The sequence below is a fragment of the Sphaeramia orbicularis genome, chromosome 16 (genome assembly GCF_902148855.1).
Source record: "Sphaeramia orbicularis chromosome 16, fSphaOr1.1, whole genome shotgun sequence".
Classification (NCBI taxonomy): domain Eukaryota; kingdom Metazoa; phylum Chordata; class Actinopteri; order Kurtiformes; family Apogonidae; genus Sphaeramia; species Sphaeramia orbicularis.
This window is the reverse complement of record NC_043972.1, coordinates 15470181-15497606: the sequence shown is the minus strand read 5'-3', so window position 1 is coordinate 15497606 and position 27426 is coordinate 15470181. Positions and strand designations below refer to the sequence as shown.

The 27426-nt window shown below is 38.1% G+C and overlaps 1 protein-coding gene across 3 annotated transcripts in view; it reads left to right on the top strand.

Annotated features, from left to right (window-relative positions):
• Positions 1-27426, top strand: part of ascc3 (activating signal cointegrator 1 complex subunit 3) — a 164303-nt gene that overhangs the window by 89858 nt on the left and 47019 nt on the right. For all 3 annotated transcript variants that reach the window (XM_030158291.1, XM_030158289.1, XM_030158290.1), the window contains 8 exons: positions 3646-3780; positions 16085-16276; positions 17534-17758; positions 19501-19620; positions 20161-20325; positions 22233-22319; positions 22433-22606; positions 26606-26831. In XM_030158291.1, coding sequence (XP_030014151.1) covers positions 3646-3780; positions 16085-16276; positions 17534-17758; positions 19501-19620; positions 20161-20325; positions 22233-22319; positions 22433-22606; positions 26606-26831 — 1324 coding nt within the window. The remainder of the gene's footprint in view (positions 1-3645; positions 3781-16084; positions 16277-17533; positions 17759-19500; positions 19621-20160; positions 20326-22232; positions 22320-22432; positions 22607-26605; positions 26832-27426) is intronic.

The window sequence follows — 27426 nt, the reverse complement described above, 5'->3', positions numbered from 1 at the left end:
TAGGAGCCTCAGAAGACCTACTGGGAACATGAGAGTTGTGAATTCCGACTTTACCGTTTAGCTCCCATCTGCTCCAGGAGTTGAAGTCCCTGTTGAGCACAGTTGTTATCCTGTCTGCATCATTTTATTGCACACACACATACACTTTTTCTATTCTCTCGCCCATTCTTTCCCTCAGAGACACACTTAATATGAGTTTTCTGCAGCCCTTGAGGACGTATAAACCAACTTCATTCTGTTCCACAACTGACTACTTTTATATCTCCTCATTTGAAGTGTTAGAACGGCACGGTCTGGTCAGTAGGTTGAGGCCACAGAGGCCACAGCTCATAAGGGCCGCCCTCGTCGTCGCTGTGTATGAAATTGTCAAGAACTGGCGATGACATATATTAATTTCATCTGAGCTGAGCTGATCTGATGGATGAAATTTCCTTTATGATTTTCCCACCGCCCTCCTTGTGGGAAGCATGCTGCCAGAGAGAAGTTTAATAAGCTGGGAAGCCGGCGGTTACTGCCGACAATGCTTCCACACAGCTCAGTGGTGCTGATAAAACACCTTCAATAAATAACAGTTGCTGCAGCGGTCTCTTTGGTCCCAGTGTGTTTGGAGGATACACACAGCTGGTTTCAGCCGTGCAGTATTTCTTGGTCTAACAATGATCTGTTTCAGTGGTAGAAAGACACAAACATTACAAAAAATAAATCATCAAACAGGCATCAATGGTCCAGACAAGAGGTACATATTAAGGGTGCTCTGATCGATCTCCCACTGATCACAATCAAGCAATATGTGATCTGCAGCCGCAATTTAGGCCAATCAGGAAAGCCGATCAGATGATATGTACCTTTCAGGACGGTTTCTCAATGTGTATTGTAGGTACAGTAGATGCAGTAGCTTTTCCAGTGCACAATAACAAGCATGTAGCAAAGAGTGTGTGTAGATTTCCAATCTGAGTACATTTTAGAACACTATCTAGAGGTAAGAAAAATTCTGCTCAGAATCTTTGCGTTTCAGTGTTAATGTTTAGTGCACACAAGGACAAGGATCTACATGTGGAGAAGAAGTTAACTGTAAACGCCAAAGACGATTTCCATGCTTTTGCTAAATACATAGACATACACCTTTTCATTTTTTTTGTGTTCTTTCATTGCACCATGTTTAATAACAACATCCTAATGTCATCTGTGTCGCATTCATTTTTACATATTGTTAGCCTCATAGCATTATTACCTGAGTCATATTTTTGCCCAAATTGTGATATTTGTGTAACTTTACTAACCTAACACTGCTGTGACATTTTGCATGATTGGTAATGACCTGAAAAAAGTTTGACTAAAGCAATTATGCTATGAGTCTAATGATATGTAGATTTGACAGATTCTAGTGTTAAGTCTCATTGAAATTTTGTCAGCAAATTCCACAGTATTCTTATGATCTCTGTGATGACTTTCAAGTTGTCATACTGTAGTATATTTAGTAATTAAATAGTTGTCTTAATTAGTGTTATACTGTGCAAAAGTCTGAGGTGGACAGTAGGTTTGTTGGTTTAGTAAAGTTCTAATGACCACACGCTTTTTTCAGTCTCTGCATTAAGATCCAGTCTGGTTATATAAGAAGTATGCACAGCAGTAAAAACAAAAGTTTCAGGGAAAAAACAGCTTCTATAAACCAAAGTTGTAGTATTTACCATGACATCCCTTTGCACTTACGATGTCTAACTCTATTGTTCAGACATTATGAGATTTATTGCATTAGTTTTCTGATGTTTTAAACCAGGTTGCATTCAACACGTCATATTTCTAATTGTTTGTTCTGTTTCTTGTCATGAGGTCAGGGGTCACACTAAATAGTCACTTTAACCTTTACAACCCATTTGGTTCTTTTTTTTTTTTTTTCTTTTTTGAGTCTTTTAAGGCTGTGCACTTATTTCATGTGTTTTCTTCAGATGAAAGAAATGACAAATAAGTACATGTGCTTATTTCAACCCTGCAAAAACAAAGTTAAATGTGGCCTAAGATATCATGTACTTTATGTGATAAGTAGTGGTTGATGCTGCTTTCAGTGATCAGTAATTGGTTCCAATAATCTCAACCCCGTGGTGAATATCAAATATTTTCAAAATTTTTTGATCATGTTAACTTTGATGGTCATTAATAATATTTGATATGACCACAGTGTAGAAATCTTAAAGAGCATGGTTAGAGATAAACATGATGAGCATGCTGGACTTTATAGGCCCTCATTATGTAAAGTGTCATGAGATACACTACCAGTCAAAAGTTTGGACTCACCTTGTTTTTCTTTAATTTCATGACTATTTACATTGTAGATTCTCACTGAAGGCATCAAAACTATGAATTAACACATATGGAATTATGTAGTTTAAAAAAAGTGTGGCATAACTCAAAACATGTTTTTATTTTAGATTCTTCAAAATAGCCACATTTTGCTTTTATTACTGCTTTGCACCTTCTTAGCATTCTCTGGATGAGCTTCATGAGGTAGTTACCTGAAATGTTTTCCGAAAGTCTTGAAGGAGTTTGCAGGGATGCTGAGCACTTATTGGCCATCTGTGGTCCATCTCATGCCATTTAAATGAGAAGGTGTGTCCAAACTTTTGACTGGTAGTGTAGCTTTTGTTATGATTTGGCGCTATATAAATAAAATTTGATTGATTGATCATTATGGGTCATAGATAAGAGTTTAACCAGAATTACCGAGTATTGTAAAACTCCACTGCATAGCAACCCACTGTGTTATACCACATTCTCTCAGCATTTATGATAATACTGCTTGTCGACTTGTTAAGTTTTTAGATTAACTAAACAAGTAATGCTGGTTTTTATTGTTATTATTGCTCATTTTCATATTGTCTTTATCATAGTAATGAGCCATGACTTCTGTTCCAATATATCAGTTTATGCCAATAATATCTAAATGTAAAAAGTTTGCCATAAATGTTCAAGGTTTTTGTAACAAGCACCTCTTATGAGAAGGGGAGCAGGTTAGAAAGGATGAGCAGACATCAGTAACTTATTGCTGCATAAACTCTGCCTGGTATTGTCAATTTGGTTTTCACAGGTGTAGAAGTTTCAAAGCTTTGTAACTAGTAAAAATTAGTAATGAATCCCCTGGTGTAGAAAGAAGCGTGAGTCATGAACAAAATGTCAAATAAATAAGAAAAACTGAAGCAATGCAGGAGGAGATGACTGAATGGGTTGGTGAAATAGAGAATGATGTATGTGTGTGATATCTTATGGCATTTATAACCTCCGATTGCAACCTGACTGAACATCTGTTAGACATTTTGGAGAGTCAGAATTCTGCACTGAGATACTTTACATTGGGATTTATAGAATTTGTACCCATCTGCTTGCGCGGAAGGATGAGTAAAGGTCACAGTATATCTAACAGGTTGCCTGCTGTGTGCCCTAAAAACAGTCAGGCTTTAACATTTTTATAGTGTATAGAAAATGATTACAACTCATCATCTGTATGTCATGAACAAAACGTATGCCTCCATCATGCTACACAACAATCTACCCATGCAGCAATCTGTTGAAGTTTATGTCAGAGCTGGTTTGGACAGAGATTCTGTGAAGTAATGTGTTGTGATTGTCTTCATTACGTGTCTCTGTTTCTAGGTGATGGTTTTTGTCCACGCTCGTAACGCCACAGTGAGGACGGCTATGGGACTGATCGAGATGGCCAAGAACCATGGAGAAATATGCTTTTTCCAGCCAGACCAGAGTTCAGACTATGGCCAGTGTGAGAAACAGGTAAAAGACTTCAAACTATCTTTTTAATCACTGCTGACTTACTAAAACTGAGTTTGGAAATTATATTTTTATATGAAGGTTGGAGGAAAGCCTGGTATCTGGAATTAATTAAATGTGTAAGTGAATAAAATGGTGGTAGAGATAAGCAGTTAGGGTTAGGTGAGAGATGGTGATGAAGTTGTTGCTTGTCATTAGGAACAGAAGCACATGTATGTAAACCTATCAGAGGTAATGGTATTTATTTCTGCTTACCACACAGAGACAAAAAAAGAATGTATTCCAATCCACGTCTGCTTTAAAAAAATAATTTTCACTATTTTATGTAGTGCGTTGAACTTGTTTTCAAAATGCATCATATATACTGTATGTATTTTTTAATAAGGCCTGACACATTCCCCCATCCTTCAAACATAAGTGATAAGGATAAGTCATATGTACTTACTTATTTACATACTTATGTTAAATTTTAAGCATTTAAGACAATGTTTTGTCAGTCTGTCTTCTGCTGATGTAGCACATATCAGAGTGGCAGTGAAGGGAAGAAAGAAAATAAAGAAAGCATCAGACTGAAATATTTGATAATGGATTCATTAAGTACAGAGTTTAACAAGTATGGATGTTTGAACAACTTTGACCAGATCCAAAATGAAGCAGACATTTTCTCTACTAATGACTAGGCCTACATTTCTCTGGCTCTGCTGCTGTAGTTCTGACCAGTCTGGTCTTAAAGCTACAGTAGGTAGAAATTGGGAAAATGCATAAATGTGAAAATATACACTTCGTCTGGGACGTTTCTCCTCTCTCAGTTCTAAGAGCAGACTGTTGTGACATAAAGCTAGATTACACAGCTCTGTTTGAAACGGCAATGGAAACGCACTGTGTTATGGAGCTGCCATGTTGTTTTAATGACAAACCACAGTGGGTGTTTGTCAAAGTCGAGGAAGGATCACTCAAGGCTTCATTTACATAAAGCTATGTCATCAGACTTTGCTGGAGAACTGTTACAGTGTCCAGGATCCTTTCAAGGACTAAGTCCTTCCTTTTGGAGAATTTTCAAGGATGCTTCTGTGGATCCTCAACAACTCTACGTGCTGTTAAAGCTTCCACAAGCCTCTGAGTCTTTCAAAAATGCAACTTAATGAAAACCCTCCAAAACGACAAAGAATAAGAAATCAGCCTCTTCACCTCTATGAAATGCATTTATTTATAATTTGGCAATTTTATTAGGCAAGATCAAAAAATTATTTACATTGTAAATGCATTTCACAAAGGTAACTCAGAGTGCTCATACAGAGGGAAATGGAGCATACAGTGAATAATAAAAGCACAAAATATTGACAAAACAATGAAATCATAATAAAAGAGAGTAATATAAATGTTAGTTATTATCATGATTACAGAAGTTAAAGATGCTGGAGACTTTCGTGACCAATTTTTCATCAAATCTGTAAAACCTCAGTCATAGCCCAAGTATCACGAATCTGTAAGTCTTTCTGTGATTACTCACCTGAATCTCTTGCATTACAGTGAACAATTTTGAAGGTGCCATCCACCATAAACAGTCCATGTGTTTACAAATGAGCCAGGAGGTCACTCGGGCATCTTCAGAATTTTGTTGTGACGTGCATTGTGGGAAGCGAAGGCTAACGCAGCCACCTTACAGGGGCAGCTGGAACAGACACGATTAGAAACGGCAGGAACTCCCTTTCTTCTATGCATATTCCTCCAGCCGTTTCCATGTGTTAGTTTCATCCATATAATACCATATGGTTGCACTGCCGCTGTCAGGTGGCTGCGCGAACCTCCGTTTCCCACAATGCACGTCGTGACAAAATTCTGAAGACGCCCGAGTGACGTCCCGGGTCGGTTTGTAAACACACGGTTTGTTTATGGTGGCTGGCACTTCGAAATTGTTCACCTTAATGCAAGAGATTCAGGTGAGTAATCACAGAAAGACTTACAGATTCGTGATACTTAGGCTATGACTGAGGTTTTACAGATTCGATGAAAAATTGGTCACAAAAGTCTCCAACACCTTTAACGGTACAGCGGAATTAAATAATAGTAAGTCATACATTGCAGTAAGAAGTAAATAGGAGTTCAAGCATAGATACTAATGTTTTTAAATGGATTTAAAAGTTCTACATTTCAGATAAAGCTAAGTTTGTTCCATGATCCAGTTGAGCAGATCAATACTGCTTCACCTTTATTACTGCTCTTGTAAATGTGTTATAAAGTTTTTTATTAATACCACTGTCATGGTTATCCACACACTGCAGAGCCACTGGTGGAACAATTTCTGCCCTCAGTAGACTTTTATGTTAATGGTTGTATTGGTTGATAGGAAGGACTGTTGCCTTACCTACGAAGACCAAGGAAGGATCCTTGACTTTGAGAAACAACTAACACCTGTGCAGTAAAGGAACATTTTTAGGTTTCTTGACAGCGATTGATCATCACAGCTGTCAATCACCCAGTTTTTGCTGCGATCCAAAATGCTCCAGCTCGATTTTCTGGATGCCTGAAAACAGAGCCAAAAGGAGGTGCAGAAGTCTAATTTCTTCCCAGACCATTTCAGTTAGAATATATTTAAAGGGAATTATACTTGACATATAGAAACAAACAACCATTGTCTCTCACATTCACACTAAGGGCCAATTTAGAGTAATCGATTCAGCCCTGCGACGAACTGGCAACCTTTATAGGCTTGACCCCACCGTTACAGTGTCAGCTAGCAGTCGGAGAAAATGAGCGAATGAATGAATAAAATAATGATTATGATGGTATTTTTCCTCAATAATACCACAGAAGCTTTGATCAGACTCTCAAACATGTTGGTCATCATGAAAGTACAAGACTAAATAATTGGAATGACCCTTACTGCAAAACATTTTTAACACCAGAGAGAGAGGAAAAAACAAAAGCAGCAACACATGCATCAGACTGAGTCACCAATACTGGCAGAACAGAATTCAGGAGCTACACAATAACATTCATTATAAACATATCTCAAGTCGTTAGCAACTAGCAAACAAATAAGACGACACAGTTAACCATATAATCTTTGAGTCTTAGCAATTACAGATGTTTTTTTTGTTTGCTTTTGTGACAGAATTTCTAACACTACAGCTACCTGCTCCATTTTTACAACTGCACAATCGCATCCGAATCCACATTTCTCGATCTGGGAATTAAAATGGCAGTGTGATGCGAAAACAGATGAGAGACCAGAGCTCATGACAGAAATGGAATCAGTGGGTTTCCCGATCTGCAAAAACTACCATTAGCTTAGCCCTGTGCAGCATGAGTTTGCTTGTCCGTAGCATGTGTGCAGGCCTGCCAACCAACAGTGATCGTGTATGTGTGTGTGTAATTAATGGTCTCTGTGCTATGAGAGTACACAGAGGTGGAGCTATATTCTCCCTCAGAGGACGGTCAGTCGGACTCCAACTCCCATATTTAAATCTCCTGCAACAGAAGGCAGAGTGATAAATTTAGTAACCTTTTTCTGCATTCCCTGGGGCTGAGCCAAGATTGATGCGCCTCTAATCTTCTCTCTATTTAAATGGGATATGTATACAAATCAGATCACTTTTCATGCTTTCTAAAACTGGAAATAGAGACAAGAGATTACGTCGGGGGACTAAAAATGGTGCGTTGTGGCCTGGATAGTCTTTGAAACAGTACTTTAAAAGCAATTGTGCTACGGCTCCTGCAGTATGTGTTCATAAATTAATCTTGTTGTATATGCACTAACTGTACATTAATTCACTCCAGCTCTTCTGCCTGTGTCCCGGCATAATGAGTATTATCCACTCCATTAGTCCGTCTTTGAGTGTTTGTTGGTCCGACCTGCTCCGGTGAAGGAAGGGGCATCCACTCTAAGCCCACACAGAGATAATGCACTGCTTATTTGCACTCTGGAAATTGCCCCACATTAATATTTATAGGTGTTTTTTAATCTCCAATATGCATATGCAGGGAAATCAAGAACCTAAGGTCAGTCATATAATTTAGCGTTTATTTATCCAGCTTTATAAGTCAGAAGTTATTCCACTATATTTTTCCTCTCTCCTAATGTTATTTAATTGGCTTTATCACGGGGGCTGGAGAGGCTGTCAGTCAAGCTTAAATATCTTAATGCACCCACTTGAATCAATTCTTGCTAAATACAGTTTTTGGTTAGCTGATAATTATAAAGTGCTGTTGAGTCCAAGACAGAAAACACACTGAAAACACTTTGAAAAAGAGCTTTTTTTAAACACGGACACTTGATTTTGTGTGTACTTGAATGATGGTGGGTTATTAAGAAACCCTTGTCACATAGAACACCATTAGATCATATCAAGAATAAGGCTCAAAATGCTGGCGGTGATTGATTCGATGTGCTTGAGTATTGTCAACAACTTTTTTGGCGTACACCTGGTGGGAAAAATCTGAGCTGAACCTGATTTGAGTTCAGCCTGTGGCCTCATTGAAGCCGTGCAACTCAGTGGTGCGACTGTTGAAACACAGAGCTGTAACAATTAACTCATTAACATTTTGTTGTGTTGTGTTTTAACAACAACAAATTGGCCAACTCAAGGGGGCGTTTTTATTAGAATTATAAACTCATCTGACTTGAAAGACCATGACCTGCAATGTTCCTGACTGGACTCTGTGAATTTGAAATACCTTGCTGGATGTTCCCTTCTGCATTTGCATTAAAAGTTAATATCCAGGTCACTTATATGTAAATGGTTGTCAACAAATCCTGTGAAAATACCTGTTAGAGCTGGTTTTACCCTTTGCCATTGCAAAATACGTTGTAATCTTTTCCATCTCTCACTAATAGAGATGTTAAGGCCACAATTGTTTGTAAATTGCATTTATTCAACAGGGACACCAAATGTTGCTATAGAGGTACTCCTCTTCTTTTGAATCTATTGGATATGTTGTCAAAGCTCTTATGCTCTGTCAAAATTACCTTTCCTTATCTTCCAACCTCATCACAAAGCTTCAATAGCAAATGTACTTCAAACATTGGGAACTCATACATTTGTCAAGGACTGCTTTCACTGTTGTGTTAATTCACATTCGGTGCTGTAGTGAGTGATTCTTGCAGCAGCCCTTGCTGTATATAGGACTGAGTCCAAATAAACTACAGCGAGCATCTTCATTGTAATGAGAGAACATATCACGCAGTGTAATGATGTGGGTAATTGATCTATTTTTAATGATTCTTGCTCAATGCAGCTCTGTGGCGTAGAGGAAAAATGTAAATTAGTGTAGAGATAGGAGCAGATTTGTTTACAATCAGAAAAATAGAAGATATGATAAGTATTATCTCCTCACATAATCCTTCAGATTTTAATGATGTATTGCTTTAAGAATCAGTTGTGGTTCCTTAACATTTCTAACAATATACATGCATTAACACAACTTAAGCATGAGGTAAGAATCAAAATAAGCATGTACAGTAAGTAATGGCTACAAATATTTATGAGCTCTTTGTGGATGTAAAAGATTCTCAAAATAACTGTGCGAGTGTAAAGAGCATCGTATTGGTCCTACCCCTGCACTGGAAACCTCTGCATAAAACTCTCCCAAGAGAGTACTGTATGTGAGCGCCCGTTTGACTTTCATTTGCTCCAACTCTGACAATCCGGCTTCTACCTTCCCCACACCTCACCCACTCTGCTCCCCCTCTGTCTCTCTCAGTTTTTAATATCCAGCTCAAAGATGAAACGGTGTGGCTGGCTCCAGAGGAAAGAAAAAAGAGAGAGAGAGAAAAAAAAAAAACACTTCTACTGTGGAGGTTAAGAGACACCTTGTGGTCCCATGGGTTTATTACATGAATCAATTTACAGAAAAATATCATGTGTTATTTTGGAGCCACCTTTAGCGCCAGCTTACAGTTTAGATGGTAGTGATATGTGGGATGCTGGATTAAAGATTTGTTTGTTGTAGAAGCGACAAATAACAAAATTAGTGATGATATTAAGATATGAAACGTCCTCAGTGTGCTTGTGAGGACATCTTTTCTCGTTAAACTCGCCATCTCTGTGGTCTTCAGATGTGTCCCACTTTCATGTCATTCTGTTTGACAAGACGCACCGGTGCAGACACACTGATGCTTGTGAGTGCAAAGCCTCCAGGGAGTGACTCCACAGCAACACCAGAGCTGGCTCATTAATGTCTCTGTTTACTTTCATTCCCTGCTATTTTTACAAGTGTAGTCCACCACACGTCCTTTCATTGTGTCAGATCTGTGACAAGCTGTCAGCGTGCCAAACCGGCTCCCCAGCAGACTGATCAACAACAATGGGCCGCAACTCAAAGGCTGGTGGAAATAGGAATGACACAGTGGAGTGACAAACCGACACATCACACACCGCTGCCTTAAATAGAAACACGTCTTTGTAGTGTAGTAGGACGGTGTGGAGAAAACTCAGAGCACTTCTCTATCCAGTCTCACTGTTCTGGTATTATGGCTCATCTGCAGTCTAATAGCCTCAGGGAGCGGCCTTGCATGTTATCGTGGTAACGCATAGCAAGTCAATTTTCCTCTTTAATTGCCTCTTCATCAGCATTAAAACAGCTGACTGGTGTGTTAACTGTTCTGCTGTGCCACCTACCACGTTTCAGAACAAAGGACTAGTATCATATACCGCCACTGTTTTAACTAGAAACAACAACACATCAGCAAACACCATGCATTACACGTGAGCTCCCACTTTGTAAATTCAATTCTGCTCTTACTCCTGTCAGCAGCCCGGACTTTTTGTTTTATTCATCTGTCTTTCTTGAACACCGCCTTGCAGACTTTAAGAGGACAACTATACTGTATTAAATGTGTTTGCTGTACACGATATGTCATGCTGTATCTATATAAAGACATGCATACATAGAGCAATTTAACTAGTGTTACAAAACTACATACATGTATTTACGTATCAGGTCCTCCCACCTGCAGAAATTGCAAAATACAGCTTTGTCGTCTCTATTCTGATGATGACCTACAGGAGCATTGACGTACTGGGAGAATTATGCCTTCGGGGCTTTCTTACAGAAAAAAACTTTAGGAAGCAAAGAGTGAAAAAGTCTGCAGATGGAGATTATTGTGGATGAATGGATTCTACAGAGGACTGTCATGCAGGAGACCGGGGAAGCTATTTTTTTTTTTTTTACACTCAGGCATATTATTTTCAGTTTTCAGTTGGTGTTAGGTTCATGTCATGGCTCAACAGTGAGGTCTGCAACTGCCATGCCATGTTGAGCAATTAAATGTACAATCTCCGTTGCATTTATTGAGCGGTAAGGAAGAACTAATCATCCATCTCACGTCCATGAGTTTTCTGAAACACAAGCAGGAATTTTAGTTACTCTTGAAAAACTATTTACTTGCATTGCATTAAAAGATTTGGGCAAAGCTCCAAATATGCACTGCACAGTTTACTACAAGTTTGAGAGATAAAGATAAAATTGGGTTGTTTTTCAAAGGCACATGAGATTTTCACAAAACAGTGAAAGAGAAAATAATTTGTATCTGAAAAAGTAAAGATTGATTGCAGGCAAGTAGATTTCTGACCTACACTGAACCTTGTGGGCAACAACACTAGTTAGTTTGATGTAGGCACCAAAATGCTTTTCTATTCTGTTTACATGAGTAATGAAAATTAATGTTCCTGTATACATGCAGCTGTATGTATTCTGGTTAAGGTAAACCATTCCTCAGAAATGGAAAATTGGATTGGCTTGAGGCACTTGTAATATTTATCTTATTTTAACAATGTTTTTTAGTTCTTTTTTTAAATTTTATTTTGGTATTACTTAAAATATTTTTACATGTTTAAAAGTGACTTTTCATGCTGCTGTGGTGACAGACTATTTCTTAAAAAAGGCTAAGCGGGAGACAACATATAGCCACTCTGGTTATGACACATGCTTGTAGTGTATCATCCTTGGCAGCCACAAAGCCCTAAACAGCATTTGTACAAAAACAAAACAAAAAAACAGTATTGTGGCTGTCTGAAAATGGAAGTAAAACATGCCAGTTTACGCTCATACAAAGTGTATTTTGAAGCTGCATAATGCAAGGGATGTTGCTTGGTTAAAACCTCTATGCTATTTTTGCATTTAATTCTACTCTTGATTTTTGTATTGACCTAAGTTTATGTTGTTAAACAGTATGTAAAGTCAACAGTATGTCAGGCTTCCATTTGTTGGAAGGAGCAATGATTACAATTGAAAACTTGGCTTCTCCTCTTCATATATTGCAGTATCTTATGTTTAGCTCAAAATAAAACATGTTTTAGTGCTGAGGCCATATGATGCGGCAATGCATACAAATCAGATGAACTGTGGCTGAGTTCATTTTAATATTGTATTAGTCAATAACCCACTAAATTCTGAAATTTTTCACTCCTGAAGGTAATTTGCATAAGGCTTAGTCCATATCCCTTTAGATTGAACTAAAATAAAATGTGATATTAAGAGGCCGACGCTGATGGAGAAGTGATGGTGATGGAAAAGTGGAGGAAAAGTGGGTGAGAGTGCCAGCTCATACACCCACTCTCCCTTTTCTATTGAGCATTAACAGCCAGTCTCACTGAGTACCAAGCATTATGACTGTCAAGGGCCAATAAATGAAATCAACAAACCAGTCACCCTGCTTAAGCCGAACAAAGTAGCTGGATATACACAGCCTAGCCAAAAGACTGGGCAATAAAATCATTCCCTCTCTTATATTTAGTTGGACCGCCTTTATAGCTTTGATTACAGCATACATTCACCTTGACATAATTTCCGTGAGTTCATGCAGTCTCAACATTTGTTTCTTTCATCTTATGAGCACATAGCGTTGCTGAACCCAGACCTGAACAACTGAAGCAACCCAACGTCATAACACTGCCCCCACAGGCTTATACTGTAGGCATTAAGCATGATGGGTGATCGCTTCATCCACTTCTATTCTCACGTTGACGGACCATCACTCTGGAACAGGGTGAGTCTGGGATCATCAGACCACATGACATTTTCCCATTGTAACACAGTCCAGGTTTTATTGTTTCAGAAATATGAAGCTACTCACTGCATCAATTAGGGTTCAATACAATAAATCTTGTTGCAGTTAAAACATAATAATCTCTGTAGTAATTGTCCACCAGAAGGCACTTCATTATTTCTGTAGTTAAAGTCAGGTGGGGACCGTTTTTTCGCCCGTCTCTGTATATCATATGTGTGTTGCAGTATTTAAGCATTATTTATTCAGTATTTATTATTAGGTCTTACTGTTATCTGGTTTTACTGTTGTTATTTTAATATAGGATTTTTACCATGTACATTGCTGGTCTAGAGTGCTGATTTCATTTCATGTGTAATGACATGTAATAACAATAAAGTGAACCTTGCTCTTGACCTTGATTAGAAATATTATACAAGACAATCCTTTCTGCTATTTTGTAGACAACGTCTGCATTGTTCTTTCAGCAAAGTTAACAGAGCTCAGAAATAGTGTGGATTTGTTTATGTTAAAAAACACAGAGGTCTTCAAACATTTTATAGAGCTTAGTAACTTCCTCCTAACTTGCTACTAGATGTGAACTTCCCTTTCATAAATCCCCATTAAGTTTTTTTTTTTTTTTTTCTTCCTCTCAGTAAACACTTTAGACTTAACATGGAGTGAACAGCTCAAGCAAGGGGTACTTTTAAGACCCATTAAGTAACAAAACATCAATCTCAGGAGTGATCTCACTGGAAATCCTTGAAAATATTTCACCTCCCAGAGGCTTTCTTACTTTTGAGTTCCAGGGACTATTTTAGTAAAAAAATAAATACTTGTAGCACCCCATCAGTCAGCCAGAACAGTTTAGAATGCCTAGATGACCTGAAAAACTGAGAATCTCCACTCAGTAACTGGGTATGTATTTTTGCGCTGACAACCAACAATGTGGTGTGACAGTGATGCGCAGTGCAGGTCGCAATTGTCACAGTTTTAGCACGGTTTCACACTCGCATTTATATCTCAGCTTTGAAGTTGTGACGCCCTGTACATAAAAACCAGTGCCTCTGCACTTCTTGCCTGTGTCCTGCACACGGTTTCCAAAAGGTTCTGGAATTTCTGAGTTCCGAAATTAAATAGTCTAAAATGTAAAACCTGTTAGTTACACCTAGCTCTATTTTGTGGTCCTCCGCAAAGGTCTGACAGCCTTTTGAATCGGTGATTTGAGCTCTGGTGTTAGCTGATGTTCTCTGCGTTGTTACAACCATGATAGACGGTGAGTGGAGCTGGCAGTTGGCTGTCTGCGGACGGCGTGAGCTCTGCAGTGGGTGCAGCAGAGAGCGGCAGGGCCTAATGGGACCTGATCAGGAGCTTAGGTCACTGCCATCTCAAATACTGCCATGGCACAGCAGACATCAGCGCTAACTCACCTTAGATTAGAGGCTGGAAGCATGGCTGTAACACACTCTGACACCTCAAAGAAAAGCCTCAGCTGTAGCATTTCAATTATCCACCTTCCCCAGCTCACATGGATCTCAATAGCGCAACCTGAGGACTCCCACCAGCCCCTGAGTTTGGCCTGTCTTTCAGATCTAAATGGCTTCAGGTACCACAATATGAATGCTTTTTGTTGTGTTGCATCATTTCTATGAGACTGTCATCTGAATAAATCACAGCATTAGCATGGGACCGCAAACGGAGGCATGACAAACATGCTTCCACAATAATGATTTACAGCGAATGAAATAGAGGCTGGTAAAGAATCTAAATTTGTACTGTTTGTACAAGATAGAAATGTCTAATGGATCAAGAGGGAAAACAACACAATGGAGACTAATTTTGAGAATAAATAATGATTCAAGAGTGGCTTACACATTGGCAGGACTGATGGTACTTGTGGAGATGAAGAGGATGTAATGTAAGCTGTCCGCTGTCCATTATGTTCCCAGTTATTTATTGCATTACGAGCCTCAAGTGTAACAGTGAAGTCATCATAACATTGTTAAGAAAGAGGCTAAGCAGGCAAAAAAAAAAAAGTGCTCAAAGTCTGCTAAAACACCACAACAATTTGGTCTTTCACTTATTCAGGTATCTCTTAAGTTACGTAATTGTGAAACAAAGGTTAGATTGGGGTTAGGAAAAACTGCAGGTTAACTTTTCCTTGTTTCCTGAAGTAATTCTAACTCTGAAAATGACATAGTTGTTCAGTTTAGGCTTTCAAAGTTGATTCCTACTCTTGATGATTTGCAAACCCTTTGTCTGTATAGAAGTGAAAACTGTTAGAACAGACTATGTTACTGCATTCTCTGAAGTATTATTTGGATACCGCGGCACTGCAGGAAGTAGTATATTGGTATCATATTGTCAAGAAAATGGCATCACGATATTAACAGACAGATCATCATATCCACTAAAACTGTAGTTCCTTCCTTTAACTCCTTACAGACGTGGATATTAAGACAGAGTTGAAAATATTAAACATTTAAATGGTTTCCAAGAGAGAGGTGTGTCATTTCTTATTTATGAAGTAATGTGGTTATTGCAGTCTCTCTAATGCAAACAATTTCTTAAAAAGGATGATCTTGACTTATACATTTTTCACAATAAGTAAACCTGTTTCTCTTGATAAATAAATCCATGCGTCTTCTTATTGCGCTTGTTTGACAGCTGGTTGCAGCAGTCCCCATCCTCCTCCTTACTCCTCCACCTTTATTCCACGAGGTTTGCATACAAATCCAGATGTTGACTGTAACACAGACAGTCGGGCTGTGTGTGTGTGTGAGGCAGACAGCTGCTGGCAGTAATGGGCTTTCTCTTTGCGGTGCAGAGGCCTGCTGGGCGCTGACCTCCATTTAGATGCTCAGAGAGAGAGATAAAGCCCTGTGATGAGGACTCCCCTCCAGCCCGGCCAGGTCACGGCCCTGCTGTCAGTCACCAGCACACATCTCAATCTGACTTTGTGTGTGTGGTGTCGATGCTGCACACACACAATGAGTCAGCACAGCCACAGACCACCTCCACAGATTATTACAGTCCACCTCAACAGCCCAGTGATAGGTGGTGCTTTGTGAGGCTGGCGGCGGTGTCAGAGGACTGCTGATTGAGCTGTCATTTTTGGCCCATTTGTTGTTGTCTTCTTGTATTAGAATGTGTGTTAGTCTAAGCTATTGCAGATATGGTACTGTTACTTTGGGAGTAACAGTAATAACCCAGGTTCAATTGTTTGTCACTTCCTGTGGTTTCGCAGCTGTCAAACACATAACCCATCACCTTTTGCTTTCCCTCGCATAACACCAGTCACGTTTCCGACTCCTCTTTCAGATCCAACGCTCCAGAAACAAACAGATGAAGGAGATGTTTCCTGAAGGTTTTGGGATCCACCATGCTGGCATGCTGCGCTCTGACCGCAACCTGATGGAGACCATGTTTTCCAAAGGTCACCTCAAGGTGCTGGTCTGTACTGCAACACTGGCCTGGGGGGTGAACCTGCCGGCCCATGCAGTTATCATCAAGGTCAGCATCGCTCTGTTTTCTGTCTTTCTTTGTTCATTTCTTGCGATTTTTGCATACTAAACAAGCATGAAAAGTCATGTAAAATACTTTCTTCTTGATTTACGTCTTCTCTTAAACTCATTCTGTGTTGCTTATTGTCGTAAAAAAAGTCTTTATTTTCTGTCAGTTTTGGATTAGATCAGGGGTGTTTAACATCAGGCCCATGTGTCAAAACCAGCTCACCAAAGGTTCCAATCTGGCCCATGGGATGAAATTGCAAAGTGCAAAAATTACACTGACAACGCTGACGGTCAACAGTGACAAAGTAATTTTTCACATACAGCTTAATTCGATCTCAAGTGGGTCAGACCATAGCATAATAACCTATGAATAATGACAGCTACAAACTCCAAAATTTTAACAATATTATCCCTGTAACAAAATGTTTTATGCCTTTGTAGATCCTGAATAATCTGTAATGCATATATTTAAATGAGAAGTTGAGGCATATTACTGTTAAAATTACAAGAAATTTCAGGTTTTTCAGGTCATTCACATGTTTTGTCAAAATCTATTGTGTAAATATTTTCATTATTTAATTTTACTTTTTTGCACTGAAACAAGGAGAAAACACTGTAGTTGTCATTATTTATAGGATATTTTCACTGGTCTGGCCTGTTTGAGATCAAATTGGGCTGTACGTGGCCCCTGAACTAAAATGAGTTTTACACCCCTGGATTAGATAGTATGTGGCTGAGTATTTCACAGAACTTGCAGGATAAAATCTGATATACTCACTTAAAAGTCCCATAGCATTGCAGATATTTTTCAGTAAGCCTCCACAGGCAGATTATAGAAGTATTCCACAAATTTACAGACATTTGTAAGATGTATTTCTAAAGGAACTACTGCTCCAGATAGTTTTTTCCCCATTAGAAAGTTTCACCAGGCTTATTGTTCCACATTTTTGAAACATTACAAGCCCAGAGGCTTGTGTTAAATGTTAGTTTGTGTGACAGATAATTTTCCTTTTGGAATGTGAAGAGGTTCATGTTATCAGCTGCAAAGATTGGTGGTAGAGACAGCCCACACAAGCCATTAATATTAATCAACTCCATCTTTTTAGTCTTTTTCTGGTGGCTTTATGCAACCTGTCTGTGGCTTTTCTTCCAGCAGACACTGCCGTACCACAGCGCCAAGCAACGTTTACATAATTAGATCATTACAGAAACTTTTGAACTTGCAAACTTTCCAGCTCTTCCTCTTATGGATTAACAGGGTACTCAGATCTATGACGCCAAGCGTGGTGCCCTGGTGGATCTGGGCATCCTGGACGTCATGCAGATTTTCGGACGTGCTGGTCGACCCCAGTTTGACAAGTACGGAGAGGGCACCATCATCACCACCCACGACAAACTGAGCCATTACCTGACCCTGCTCACACAGCAGAATCCCATCGAGAGCCAGTTCTTGGACAGTCTGGCCGACAACCTCAACGCTGAGGTCAGTCTCCACGAGCCTCCTAGAGAATTCTGTGTTCAGCCAAGAGTCTGATGCGAAGTCTATTTCTAGTGTACACTTAAACTTCCACTGCATCAGGGAGAGACAGGAACTTCTGTAAATCTTGGTTGACTTATTCAACTAAGTGCTTATTTCATAAAGTTTCATCATCTTCTGTAAAGATGGAGGACACTTAATTACATAAGATACCAGTATATTTTAGACCTGCTCGAGTAACAAAATGTCCCAGTGCAGGTGTAGTGCTGCAGGAGTGCAACAGAGTAATGATCTTCCACTTTTTTTCTCCAACTGAGGAATAGAATATTCTCAAATTTGCATATTCTGGTTCTAAATTGATGTAGATTTAAGCACATCCCATCATCCCTCAAGCGTATATCATGTAAGAGAGCTTATAAAAGTAAAGGTTTAGGTTAAGGTACACCTCAAGTTACAGATGAGAAAACATTCCACCTTAAAAGCTGAAGGAAGTCATGCCAGCAAAACTCACTGTAGTCCAGCTTTAAAAGATATTCAGAGTGATAGACAGGACACAGATGGTTATAATTACAGGCACAGAATAGGTAATGATTATAGCAAATGGTCTTTTCTGTATAACTGACCTTTAAATAATGTTGATTAGTTTTCAAACAGTGGCCTGAACAGGGACATTACACATATTAAACACATACAAACAAACAAAAAAAAAACCCTGTAATATCACCTGTAGTCAAATACATGTCATGTCCAAGCTGCAAACCCTTCTTTTACAATACTGGTATCCATAATAAGCTCTAAATTCTCACAAAGACATACCTTTATTATTACCACAGATATAAAAGATATGAATTTGTGCATGATGATGGATTGTTCCAGCAGTAGGCGTATATAAAATTGGGCAATAAAATCAGTTTTTTGGCGCACACTGCCATTAGCAATGTAAAATAGTGTAGGCGTTCTTGGTCCCAAGAGTGGCCCTGGTCCCCAGAGAATAGATTATGCTGGAACACAGCTAGCACATGAATATAACATCTCAACATTTTTGGAAAAAATATAAGGGAGAACATCAGGTGTATAATGTTGCTGTGTAATATTCTCACATGATGATGAAGTCCACTTAACATTTGATCATGTGGTCACTTATTCCTGTGAATTTGCCAATGTAGGGACAGTGGTTACATATGCTTTAAAATATCAGAGTTTAACTGTGAGCTGACTTAAAGGTCGTCTCTGGTATTTAAACAAATAGCGCTACACCTTTGCACAGACCAGTTTGCATTTTATAGTGTGTATTTGTCTTCTATGAGCATATTTGATCTACAAATGAAATAGAGAGAAATCTATTGACACATTTGACTATCAATTAAAAAGTAAGTGCACGGGGTGCCATACATTCATTAAGACTTGAGCAGAGTTGCCAATTACTTAATATAAACACTTAAAAACACACTGCTTTTTTTTAAATAAATGCTTCTTGTTAGAAAAACAAACATTAAAATACTTGACTTGTATTTACATTGTATTAGTTGTAGTTTTGCACATAACATCTTAAGTCTACTGCTGAATCTCTGCTTCATTACTCACTTCTTTCTCGTGGCAGGTTACACTGTTTTGATGGTCGGATGGTATAGCGATAATGCACATTTTTAGACTGCACCTCCCTAATGTGTCCACTAGATGGTGACAGAGACCAGTGATGTCAGTGATTGTGTCTAAATGTGTTGTCTCTTCTCTGTGCTTGTGTTCAGATTGCTCTGGGGACAGTTACCAATGTGGAGGAGGCTGTCAAGTGGCTCAGTTATACATACCTTTATGTCCGCATGAGGGCCAACCCACTGGCTTATGGCATCAACCACAAGGCATACCAGGTGGATAATCCAAACTGTTCTCTCATTTAATCCTCTATTCCTCATATTTTCAGTTTTTGAGTGTGGTAGTGGTTCACATACTTTAATATAACAGTTCAGTAGCATCTGTTCCTTCACACTCCTTACTCATCTATAACTGACTATCCATTGTTCAGCTGATTGTTCTTAATATTTTCCATCTGCTGTTGAAAAGACTGAAAGGTTTTAGCATTCAGTGTTGCACTGCTCACACGCTTATTATAGTTGTTATCTTCATGCAGAAAGTAGAAGACGACTGATAATGGTTTTAAAAGGCCAATGTATTAACAGTAGTTTCCAACAGTGTTAGAAGACTCCCACCCCCTTAGCCACTATCACAGCCAAGTTCTGCTTATACTAATAATTTGTTACTCCTCCAACTGAATAATCAGTCTGTCTGTAATAGAATGAATGGTAATGAGCACAGAAGTGTCACAGAATGTTTATAGTTCCTAGGAAAATATGCCATTTCCGATCTGAATGTAAGTGCTTTTGCCAAAGAAAGTATTTGATATATTCCAGATGGATCCTGGCTTGGAGTTGTACAGGAAGGAGCTGGTGTTAGAGTCAGGTAGGAAGCTGGATAAGGCTAGAATGATCCGCTTCGAGGAGCGAACAGGTTACTTCGCCTCCACTGACCTGGGCAGGACCGCCAGCCACTTCTACATCAGATACAACACAATAGAGGTATACTCACCCCTACATCTCATACAACACTGTAGAGCTGCCTTTCCTAATGACTGCTCTGTTGAACAGTTGTGTTGTCCTGTGTGAAATGCAGAAGAGGGGTAAGATATGTGACAAGGCGAGAATAACAAAGGATGCAACACAACGTAAGAGGAAAATAACATAAGATGCAACAAGGCACAAAAAAACATAAAAGTTGTAACAAGATGGAAATGATGAAAGAGCAACAAAAAGATTTTAAAACATGTAACAGGATGTAAAAAAGAGATTTTCAGATATATATTATTGTACAGTAGAAGGCTCCATTAAAAATGTAGTCATCATGTAATTAATCACATTAAAACTCTCCACAGACCATAATATGTACTTTAATGTAATGCAGTTATAGGAAACTTGAATAGAACAGTTTTATTATATGCATGAAGCTATAGGTGACGATTAATTATTACAGTGTGACTAATAGTTTAATGATACACATGCGCCTCATTAAGAAGGTGTATTGTTTAATTGCTTGTCACCGTCACCTCATTTGTTTGCAGTGAATAGAGAAGTGTGTCTACACAAATTATGTTTGTAAACAGAAATTACACAGAGCAAATGACATAACTGATTATTTGAACATCCAGAGCCTTATGAGCATGAATTAAACCTTAAAATGTGGAAAAAGTTATAAAAAGTGACATTTCTGTCAGTGTCACAGACCTGTTTTTATACAGGTGAAATGAAACTATACGATCAGCTAGAAAATCTCACAGTACATAGTTTAAGGACAACATAAGAATCTCACAAGGAAAATGTTGTTTCATGACCCTTTAATAACCTGAACAAAGGCCATCTCAAGATATAACGACTTTATTTAAACAAAATTAGTTTATGTGATTTTTGACAGATTTAACTTGAGGAACAGGCCCGCAAATGATTCAACAACCCTAGTAAAGACAGACACTATTGTTTATCTTTATTGTCTTTATTGTTTTTAATAGATATGTGAATAAATAAAAGAATGAATGAATAAATTTTACGTGTCAGTGTCTGTCAGCACCATTGTACGAGACACCAGTGACACTGGTCATAACTATATGGAAAATTTTCTCTTTGTGCAAAATTGTCTGAATCTGAAAATAAACATGATGCAATTTGTATTAGTGTAAGAAAAAGTATTAACAAAGGAACAATGAACAGTATTGAGGCGCATTCCTAAAGGCTTATGGCAAAACAACATGCACAATTTATAACTATTGCAAATTTTATAACCCTTTAATTTTTAGATTTTTTAACCATCAAGCAACATCAGAACCAGATGTTTTAATGTTAGTTCCAGTAAAACAATAACATTTGCCGGTAGGATGTGGTTATATATGCATGTGTAAATAAATAAATAGCAAAGGACACAATACAATGAAAATGAAAACAAAAACAAATTATTTCTTCCTGAGATTATGCACATTAAACCACCAACTAAATTGTGTCTTTAATGCTCTTCTTTACTTGTTAATCTCCCAGATGGATGAATAAATGTGATTTTGCAATACATTTTATGTACTATGCATTAAATTGATCAAATTAGAACCAGTTAGACTATTTAAAGTTCTGTCTTCCCCCCATGTGTCATACAGCTGAAGATTACAAACATGAGAAAGACAAATTGAATCATAACTGATCAAGAAAATATGGATTAGAAGTAAAAATAGAAAATAAGTAAATGGCAGAAAACAGTTGAAAGAGATAAACACCGATAAATGTCAGAAGAATTCAATTAAAAGAAAGTTAAACTTGTATCATTATTCTTACCAGCTGCAACAAACTAGTTTCAGTTAACTTTTTTCTGTTTGTGTGTATGTATCGCTGTATCTGATATTATATTGACCTCCTTTTTCTCTATATTTCTGTTCTCTTCTTCTGTCAAGACCTTCAATGAACTTTTCAACTCACAACGAACTGAAGCGGACATTTTAAGTATCGTGTCCAAAGCAGAAGAGTTTGACCAGCTCAAGGTGAGAAGTCATGTTCGAGCGGCTACATGAGCTTCGATGACTTGTGTTTGTCGTACACAAGTGCGCACAAAATGAAACCTTATCGTGATAATATCGGTCATGTGTGTTTGCAGGTTCGTGAGGAGGAGATGGAGGAGCTGGAGCAGCTGCTGTGTAACTGCGAGCTGCCGGCTGCAGGCGGCGTGGAGAACAGCTACGGCAAAGTCAACATCCTACTGCAGACGTACATCGGCCGAGGAGAGGTCGACAGCTTCTCCCTCATCTCAGACCTGTCCTACGTGGCACAGGTAAAGAAATACACAACACACTCATATAGCCTTAACACACTTAGAGTGATGATGAAACATCCTGAGCATCTCCATATCCAGATAAGTGGTGCCAGGCACAACAAACCCTGCCCCTTGCACATATTCTAGCTAATTTTGGCTTTAATCCAACTGATGTCATCATGTCTATGCATGTGCTGATGTCAGCATATCAATTGCCTCTATATATGTGCCAAGTTTGAAGTAAATTGAAGTAAAATAGATGTTTTTATAGACATGTGAAATTTCTCCCATTATAAGTAAATGGGAGACGAAAAAAGATAGAAAAAAAATTCATAAAAAATTTGAACTTTTACCTACTTTTCCCAAAATGTAACCACATCTGTTTCAGGTCACTGGCAATGTATATACCCAATTTGGTATGAATTCAACCAGTAGTTTTGCTGCTAGAGTGTTAACAAACAAACCAAACCAAAAAGAATACCCCTTGCCTCCTCTTCGGGAGCGGGTTAATAATAACATATGTTCTGCAAACTCATTGAATAAGTACAGTACTGTGCAAAAGTCTCAGGTAACCTTTAATGTTGTTGTTATTGCAGGGTTGAAATGAGCATAAATGCCATGTGCCGAATGAAACCTGGGATAAAACATCAGAAAATGAATACAATAAATCTCATATTGGCTGAACAAAAGGATTAAAGACATGTTAAGTGCAAAGTGAGGTCACTCTAAATATGACCGCTTTGGTTTATAGAAGCTGTTTTTTCCATGGTAGTTTTGTTTTTACTGATATACAGACTTTGCATACATCCAGATTAGATCTTAATACAGAGACTAAGACGTTCATATGTGAGATTGTTATAATTTAAGTAACCCAGCAAAGCTAATGTTGGCCAGGGACTTTTGCACAGTACCATATGCATTTCTTATTACATACTAGTAGACAAATAAAAGGTACTCATTTCAATTAAGCATGTCGCGAAATCTAAAATATTTATCTATAAAATCATAAAATGGCAAATATAAAGCACTTCATGTGTAAGTGGTAAAAGTGGTTGGTGGGTTTGATCTGTAGCATGATTTGCAAAGTACAATTCATGGCACAGAAGTATTTGTTTTGTCTTTTTAGACCGTCTCTTGTTCAGAATTATTCCCTTCAGAGTCAGATTCATTCTTTTCCGTGTCTGCTTACGTTGCTGTCATGGAGGTTTCCAGTCATCATCAGTGCCGTGTGGATTAATGATGAAAAATATTGTTGGAGTGTGATTTGCAACACAACAATAAAAACACTAATATGTATGTTTTCTGTTCACACACATTATAGTATAGCATCATATCACACAACCCCTCCTTAAAATACCTCGATGAACTGACTGCAAATAAACCTGTTTTCTGTCCATGTGTCAAATGAGATTATTATCAGTCTTAGTGTAGCTTTAGTGAATATCTAGATTAAGGAGGTAGTTAATCTGTCTCAACATAAAGACTAAAAGCAGAACCAGCCTGTAGCTCTATTAGAAATTCACCTCAACACCTCGTCACTGACAGACTGCTGCGCTGAGCCAGATTGTGCTGAGTTGTGATAAATGGCCCTTGTACAGTAATGAAAAAATTTGCTTTAGTCTCATTTTAATCAGCCTCTGTGCTGATACGGTACACAGGGGATTCTCCTTTTCCCATATGGTTTTCAGCAATAATGATCAATAATCTAACCAATCAACATAGTGTTTTGTGCAGCTTCTTTTATACACTACACACACAGTTAAAGTTTGGGTAAATGTCAGAGAACAAAAGTCTCAGTGCACGTATATGAATTACTGTTTTTAATTTAAAGTGCTCCGCCTATTTAAAGCCAGTGTTCCTCACAGATATTAAGGTTAGTAGTGAAATAATAAAGAGGTCTGTGTCCCATGAGAAGATATACCTAAGAAAAGGTGCTCTTGATTTATCATGTCGACCATTAGAGAAATTAAAACCATTTTTATATCTTGGAATAAATCTGTGCACAAGTAATCTTTGCTTACTATATATATTCTCACAGTAATATTCTTGTTTCCTTACTCTTTTTGCTCACATCATCCATCTCTGCTAAGTTTCTCACAGTAATTGGCTCCATGTGGCTGAAGATTTGCAATAGTTTGGGTAGATTTATTCTCTGTGTTAATAGGGCTCACATCAGATGCGTTTCTGCTGGAGAGCCTTCAGTGGCATGTGTAGCGATTATAACATCTTGACTCAAGTATTTATTGATGAAATTGATTTGTTCATCCATTTTTGGAAGAATACAAGCAATTTTTATATTTGGGAATATCTTTATTAACATTTACATTCTTCTTATATTTTATGTATCCTCTTTTTTCAGCAGAATATATGTTTGTCCTTTGTTAAATTAAGTGTGATTAAGATGCAACATTGTTCTCACATCTAACACTCCTGTATAGACACACCTGCATTTCAGTTGTAGTGATTTTGTCACCTCTATTACATTTGTTCCTGTGTTTCCCTTTTCTTTTTTTCCCTCTTTTTTTAACATATCAAGCAATATGTGGACAGGTATTATTTATTAGTAAATCCCTATCAACACAAAGTATAGTGCATCTCATGCCTCTCCATAATTGTATGTTGCCGTTCTGAAGCTACTGTTATATTAACTACACTTGGTGAAATGTTGGCGTTTGTTCATAGTCTCTTGCGCACTTTATTTTTCATCAATTTTGTTTTTAAACCAAACCAAATAATGACAATATAAGTAATGTACTTACTGAATTGTGTGAACAAATATTTTGCACAGCTATGATATTGTCATGGACAACAATAGTCAGTGTGTCTGAGGAGTAGCTGTTGGATTTCTGGAACTGTGAAATATGCTCAAGGTTTTTATTTTGGATTAAAAGTGAAAAGTAAAGAGAGAAGTAATGGCATATTAGTTTGTTTTTTTCTTGTATTCCTTTAATTTGTTTTCATAACTTATTTAATTACATTTATTTCATTGTAAATCCAGCAGTGGTCATCTGTTTGTTTGTTTTTTATATATACATATTTATTTGTGTTTTGTTTTATTTTGCTTTTTCTCTTAATAGTGGATGGGAAGGGATTAATTATGGTTCATTCATAGACGCTGTTCTGTCTTAGATTAAAACTGTTGTTCTCAAGATACATTGTATAAGACAGCTCCTATTACCTTTCAACTAGAACACCTGGAAACATATATCTCAGATATTGGTATGTGTGTACAAAAAGTCTAATAAAAAGATTTCTAAGAAAAAAAAAAAAAAAAAAGAGAGAGAGAGAGAGAAAACAGTATTTCAACATTTATGTTGTAGTTGATAAGCCCAATATGAAAAGACTTTCATTGTCTGGTAGGGTAGATTTAGAGAAAATAGATAAGGTAGTTATTTTAGCAGAGTTTGAAATTGGATACAGTAATGGTAGCAATACCAGTAGCAGCTGGAAGTCAACTTTGGTGTTAAGCAGCTGTGCAGCGTAGTAACACAGGTGGGGGGGCAGCAGCAGAAGAGAGTGAAAAAAGAGTCTGTCAGTCCTTTTCAGTTCGTCTACTCTCCCCCAGCTATCAAATGCAACACAAACACTTTTCAGTTCTCTACCACCATAGAGCATTCAGAGCTCAGCAGACAGATCACTTTAACACCTGACCAGATCAATCACAGCCTGGCCAGACTTGAGCAGTCTATCAGCGAGTCACACTGCCACCTGACCTCCACTCCACAACTGAGATGAGCAATCCATCAGTGCACAGCTGTGGTCAACTTGGGCATCTGAACCCGGCCAGAGCCCCTCCTGATCACGCATGATTGATCACCAGTATCATTATGATGTAGCGTCCAGCTGTTTGAAGCAACTTCTGCCGCACTATGAATGTATCTCGGCTCACCTTTAAAGTTTACACTTAAAAGCATCTTAGGCACAGAGAACAGTAGCTCACTAGAAATATATATATATATGTGTGTGGTACTGAGGCTGATGTTGAGTTCTGACAGTTTCTTTCCCTGCCTTTTCCAGAATGCCGCTCGAATCGTCAGGGCTTTGTTCGAGATCGCCTTGAGGAAGCGGTGGCCGGCCATGACCTACCGCCTGCTCACCCTCTGTAAAGTGATAGACAAACGGCTGTGGGGCTTCGCTCACCCTCTCCGCCAGTTCCCCAACCTCAGCCACATTGTCCTGAACCGCCTGGAGGAGAAGAACCTCACTGTGGACAAACTCAAGGAAATGAGGAAGGATGAGATCGGTATAAATGACACAAAATTAGTTATACTGGTGTATGCATACAGATATCCACAGATCCTTAAAAAACGTAATTACAGTAAATCAGTGTTTTTGCCCTAAAATGTCCTATTTTCATTGTTGACAGGACATTACATTAAGTCTGATTTTTAAATTTGTTCAGATCATTGTCAAAATAAAGCAACAGAATGAGCCCAACATGAAGTAAATATCCATTCATGCAGACTATATGGTCAAATTCTGTTAGATGACACCCAGGCAGTGTGCCATATTGGGGTTTGTTAAAAAATAGCAAATTCTAGAAGTAATAAGCAAAAAGTGTTGGTGCTTTCATCTAATATACAGTCGCGGAAAAAATTATTAGACCATCAAAAGTCATCAAAAACAATGGTTATGCAATCAAGTACCAACTCCTGTGTGTATCATGTGACTAAAACAGACAGAAAAGAAAACATTGAATACCTAAAAGCACTGTTTTTGACAGTACAATGCCATAGATATTGATGTAAAAGCTTCAGTGATTTTGGTTATTATCAAGAAAACATGGAAAATGGCTAGATATCAGCTCTGAAATTAAACTCTTATGAGCTGTATTTGTT